Genomic DNA, 5,841 nt, shown 5'->3' on the forward strand with positions numbered 1-5,841 from the left:
CACTCACTCTCTCACTAACACTTCGCTCCAGGCTCTGCCCTGTGGCTTCGTCACCCAGATCCACTGACCAGACTTTTCTCTCACCTACTGCAACTTGGGGGTCTGGGTTGGGGGAAGGCGGGCACAGGGCTGCTCGGGAATTAGGATGAAACCGAGGGTGACTGTCTTCTACCATTATCCTAACGGTGGGGGTCATGGGGCTTAAGGTACGGTTGTGGGGACAGGTGGACCCTACAAAAGGCAACATTTGCCCTGGCAATTGCAGACTAAGAGAACTGAGTGTTTCTAAATCTCTTCATGGACTCACTCGCGTGTGTACGCGCGCGCTCTCTCTCTCTCTCTCTCTCTCTCTCTCTCTTTCTCTCTCTCTTTCTCTCTCTCTCTCTCTCTCTCTCACGCCTGAGTCCCATGTAGAACATGTTCGCACACGCACACATCTGCATCTACATATTTTACCCCGCTTCATTGCCTTCATTACCTGAGATGGTTGCTCCCCAGGCCAAAGCTGTTCCAGCAGTTACTTAGGAACACAGTAGGAAGAAGGACCAGCCTACAATCCACCGACTTCAGCCAGCTCCCAGGAAACTAGAAAGGGAGCAAGAGCCAGACCCAGCCTGGCCCCTTTGATGGCAGTATCGGTGCAGCCAGGGGCCTGATCAAGAGGATTCCAGGGAAGCCCCTGGCCTGCCACACAGGTTGTTCGGGAACCAAGACATTTGGAGGAGGTTCAGGGCCTTTCCAGCATCCACGAGCTCAGGACGTGGAGGGTAGGAACCTCTGAACAAACCCCTAAATATCTCCAGAGCCCTCAGGCCCTGAGTGGCCAGTTTCTCCTGCCTCAAGAAGGGCACGTCACGTGTGCTTTGGGCAGTAATGGCACAGCTGGGAGGGTGTGTCATAAGCACCGGCCTCTCTGGAATGGCAGGGGTGCCCCATGACTCACATACCACCCTGAAGTTTGTTCCTGAACAACTGCAAGACCACATTTGCTATCTGTCCCCATGCCCCAGGCAGCAGGAGGCCTGGGCTCTGGGGTGGCCACCACCCGTGGCTGGCTTAATGTCAAGATCACAGCACTGGCCATGAGGAGCCCAACTTGTCCTGAGGATGGAGCATCAGTTGGACCCTGGGGCCTGGCACAGAGCAGGGAGCCAAGTCCTAAAAGCAGCAAGAATAGGCTGAATATAAAGCAAAGGTGCCCTAGAGCTAGAAGGGGTGGGGCAGCATTGCTGGGGGACCAGGCCGGGACACAGCCCCAAGCCTCGGCGGCAAAGGAGAGTGGAATTCTGGCCTGGAAAAACAGGGAAGAAGGTTTGGCCTTCCCTCAGCCCCTCCAGCATCTGCTCTAAACATCATCACACACTGAGCCCCAAATACAACTCTGTCTCCACAACCACACGGACACACACAGCCAGCGAAGCACTACCACCCGTGCACAGCCCGGACGGCCACAGCCACGGCTGCAGTACACTGTCCCATCCAACCCCCAAGGCTGTATGTCCATGGACCTGCTGTGCACACAGCTAGTCACAGATATACATATGTAATTCCGCCCATGCAGCCATGTGCAGACTGTCCACATATATGTTATTTACAGTCACAAGTACGCTGTCCACACAAACTGCTTATGGCCACATCACATGTACGCCTCTGCAGCAACACCATAGGTACACATAAAGCTTCTTGGAGTCTCGTATACATGACCCCTGTGGCACATATCCACAGGCAGTGTAGTCACAATTACAAACATACAGTAATATATATGTAGGCACAAATACCCAACTAAACGCATAACTCTGCGGTCACCCATATGTGTGCAAATATAGAAGCAAGTATAAGCCCACAACTTTCTCTCTCTCTCTCTCTCTCTCTGTCTCTCTCTCTCTCTCTCTCTCTCTCTCTCTCTCTGTCTCTCTCTGTCTCTCTCTGTCTCTCTGTCTCTCTGTCTCTCTGTCTCTCTCTCTCTCTCTCTCAAATAAGAGACCTAACAACATTATTTCTCAGTCTTAGCCCTAAGTTAAATCAGGGCTAAGTTGAAACAGGCAGCCAAGAAAAACTTGCAGAAAGTTGGCTAGGAGGAACTTTGCTGCAAAGAGCCTAGCTGATGGGGGGCGCAGGCAGTGGGTCATATATAACTAGACAAGAGAAAGCAGTGCTTCCCCAGAGCCTCCACTCCCCCGCTCCCTCAGCCAACCAGGCCTTTGGAATCAGAAGGCCCCTTGCAGTGGGGTTGGGTAAGTTGTGGGGGCCGGGAGGGGGGCCAGGGAGACTGCTGACGGAGGGGAAAGTGTTTGGAAAGAGGAGGCGTCTGTGGTTTGGAAACTGCAGGGCTCTCTAGCCCCTGCCTCCCAAACCAAAACAGGCCTGTCCACCTCCCCATAGCTACCCATCCATTCACCCAGTGGGCGGCCTGGCCAGCCCTTCCTGGGGCGAGGTTGCTGCCATCCTTTGATGGCACATCAGAATGACCACAGCCTCAGTGCTTCTCAGAAGCCCTGAGATGCCCCTCAGAACTTACAGCTCCCCCTTCCTTCAACTCTGATTCCTAAGGGTCCTCTCTTCTAGAGACCCCCAAGCAACCTGAATCATTTCCATCTGTCTCGGCATCCTCCTGACCCGCCCGCAGGTGGGGTTCGTGGCCCCGGTCCTGGGGAGAAGCTAGCTCTGCTTCTCCCTCGGGGAAACCTGTGAGTTGGGGGGCCTGAGTCCCATGTAGAACATGTTCGCATGGAGGTAATTCATGCCTCTTCCATCTGAGCCAACCACAGCAGAAAACCAAGCCCTCAGACAAACCAGTTGGAAGAGTCACCCTGCCTGGAATCAGGGCTCTGGATTTTTATCACCTGGAACATTCTACATAGCTACAGGGCAGGACAAGCCTCTGAGCTTGCCAGATATCTTACTAGGAGCTCATAAACTCCCAGACATCTGTGTTCACGTCAGCCCCAGGGCCACTAGGAACAGGACCTTCTGTAGGAGCAGCTCGGCTTTACTGGGTGAAGCTGATATCCTTTTTTCTGCCTGCCCTAAGAAGGTCAGGGCAAAGCGGGTGATTACATGGCCTGTGGCGCTCTGTCCTCGACATGGAGACTGGGGTGTCACATGGGCCGCTGCGCGGGCCTGGCAGTGCTGGAGCCTGAGCCTGCGTGACACGGTCTAGGCCCTGTTCTCTGCCATGTGGCCGGGCAGGGCTCCTCTGATCTTCCCAAGAGGAGGACTGTAATTTTTCTCTGAAAAAGCAACTTTGCCTAGGAAAACGTTAACAATGTCTTCCTGCTCGAACCACAGGCTTTTAAAAATAGCCCAGCTGAGCAAAGGCAAAATGTGGAGCCCAGTCAGACCTTGCCTCACCCTAACCTCAGAATTCGAGATCCCTGGGGCCTGGGCTGCCCTCTGGCCACCACCGGGGCCAGGATTTACTGTGCCCCACTGGAAAATGGAGCAGGACCAGGAGCAGGCAGGAGAGTAGAGGGCTGGACTGTAGAACACTGAACTTCTCAAAGGCCCGAGTCAGAATCTGGCTGGAAGAGGTTCTCAGGCAGTCTTGGCAGCTCTCCCCAGCATGGCTGGATTGGAATCTCAAAGCTTCCAGGAGCTAGTCAATGCTGAGAAAGGCTTGCAGTAGAGAAGAGGCTCCCATAGGTCATCACCCACCTTTTGCCTTTTGGAAACTTTCAGGTTCGGCCAGCGGCCCATCAGCCCCATCCTCACAGCCTAGCAGGGCAGCCGCCTCCGTCCCAAAGGGAGCTGCTATCGCAGCCCAGCACAGGGCCGCAGACAGGACCCCGATAATCCAGAGAAGAATGTACAGACGGCCCTCCTGCTGCAGGGGCTGGGGGTGGCAGCTCCTGCCTCTCCCACTGCTGCCAGAGACTCAGGCAGGCCGCCTGCCAGTGTCCGGCCGAGGAGTCAGGGGGTGACTGTCACAGCTGGGAGCCAGGAGGTAGGGGGCAGGCGTCTTAGAGACCTGCATTCTGTGCCAGCATCTCGCTATTTCGAGCTCGTACGAAGGCTCCCACTCAGAGGCCCTGCTCAGACCCGCCTTCCTCTCCATCTGTGTACTCCACAGTCCCTTTGGTGCTCCTGCTGTTTGCCAGGCACTGTCTCAGCCCCCGGGGAGCCCCCAGGCCAGAGAGGACAGCATAGGTTCAGGGTGCCCCCTGAAAGGGCATGGCCAGATGTCCACTTCTTTTCCACCTATACTCTACTCCTCCTCCTCCCAGAGGGTGAAGGCGAGGACATGTGCTTCTTCCTGAGGCCTGAGTAGTCCTCTGGGAGGCTCTCCACCCAGAAGGCAGGGTGTCTATAGCTGGCCAGCTGTGGGTCTAGCCGTCAGGGGCTTCCTGGGGACAGGCAGAGCTGGACCCCAGCAGGCATAGAAGAAGCACCTCCCTGGAAGCCAGAGCAAGGACCCATGTAGAGACAGCAGGGCCTCCTGCCAGGAGAGCGGCTGAAGGGAACCGGGAAGACGCCATGTGGCCCAGCCTCCCCATGCCTGCCCCCCCAAGCTTTTCCTGAGCTCCCACAAGGTACCTCTCTCTCAGTGCCTGGGAAACCTTGAATAAGGCCACAGTCACACTGTGAGACCAGAGCAGAGGGATCCCCAGAGGAGTCTGCCATACTGCGTGGTCAACTCAGCATGCTGTCCTCCAGAAGATGCACAGGCGTGCCGGCTCGCTCAGGGCTCCGTGAAGTCCTGCCTGACTGAGCTGCCATCAGCGGCATGGGATCCTTATCTTAAGACACACATAACCACTCCCATAGAACGGGTGTTCCCCGGAATCCTCCTAGAGAAATTACATGATCAGGTGATCGTATTAGTGGTCAGGTGAGCCCGTCGGGAGATCAGACAGGATCTAAGGAGCTGAGGTGGAGAAGGGCTAGGAGAGCAAGTCTGGGACACAGGTAGAAGTGTGGCACATTCAGGGAGGGAGAAGGCGTGCCACGGGGCCGCAGGGCTTTCGGGGGTACCCAAGGTTGGTCCCAGACTTCCCTATGCAGGCCCCATGAGGCCTGGGCAGCTTTTTCCTAACCCTCCCTCAGCACTGGAAGTCTGGGAGAGCCTCTGTGTTGCCCAGGGCTTTGCCAGGCCATCTGAGGCCCCGGCTGGCTTTGGCTCACACTGGGAGCAGCAGTGAAGTCTGGTCCCTTCCCTTCCCTGGAAAAGCCAGAGGCTGACCCAGTGCACCTTGGCAACCAGCTAAGCAAGGCCGGGCCAGGGGAAGAGTAAGAAACGGAAAGGAGGACCCGTATCCCGACCTCAAATAATTGTGCTTTTTTGTTTGCCTGCCACCCACAGAGGAGAAGTATATCACTGTGCAGCCTTATACCAGCCAAAGCAAGGACGAGATTGGCTTTGAGAAGGGCGTCACCGTGGAGGTGATCCGGAAGAATTTGGAGGGCTGGTGGTACATCAGGTAGGAGTCCCAGCAGAGGAGCGAGATGCCCTGGGCAGCAGAGCAGGTAGATACTGCAGAATGGCCATGGACATCAGCTCTGGCAGATAGATACTGACAGCAGCTTTGCACTCACGATCCAGGCTTGGCTATGCCGAGTATGCACAGCTGAACGGCTCGAGCAGAGGTTGCTCCTCTTGCAGATTCTCTCCTGGGAAACATAAGGCAGAGCCTGAGCTGCAGCCAGTGGGGCACAGGGGCCCTGGCTCAGCTTGCAGGCAGTGGTGCAATCCCTTTCCATGCAACTGCCAAGAGGGCCCAGCCCATCTGAATTTGGTTTTCTGCGTCCGGCCTTGGCCGCCTGGTAGGCTCTGCAGCTCAGGCCTCCTGGAGCACTGGCATCCACAAGCCTTACTGAGGTCTCAGCAGGCCACCCCTGCTGCCC

The 5,841-nt window shown here is 56.2% G+C and overlaps 1 protein-coding gene across 1 annotated transcript in view; it reads left to right on the top strand.

Moving 5' to 3' along the window:
• SH3PXD2A (SH3 and PX domains 2A) overlaps positions 1-5,841 on the top strand; it is a 214,242-nt gene that overhangs the window by 195,144 nt on the left and 13,257 nt on the right. Inside the window, 1 exon segment of the mRNA XM_025039155.1 lies at positions 5,300-5,417. Within this exon segment, the coding sequence (XP_024894923.1) occupies positions 5,300-5,417 (118 nt within the window).

This window comes from Pteropus alecto, unplaced genomic scaffold (genome assembly GCF_000325575.1).
Source record: "Pteropus alecto unplaced genomic scaffold, ASM32557v1 scaffold177, whole genome shotgun sequence".
Taxonomy (NCBI): domain Eukaryota; kingdom Metazoa; phylum Chordata; class Mammalia; order Chiroptera; family Pteropodidae; genus Pteropus; species Pteropus alecto.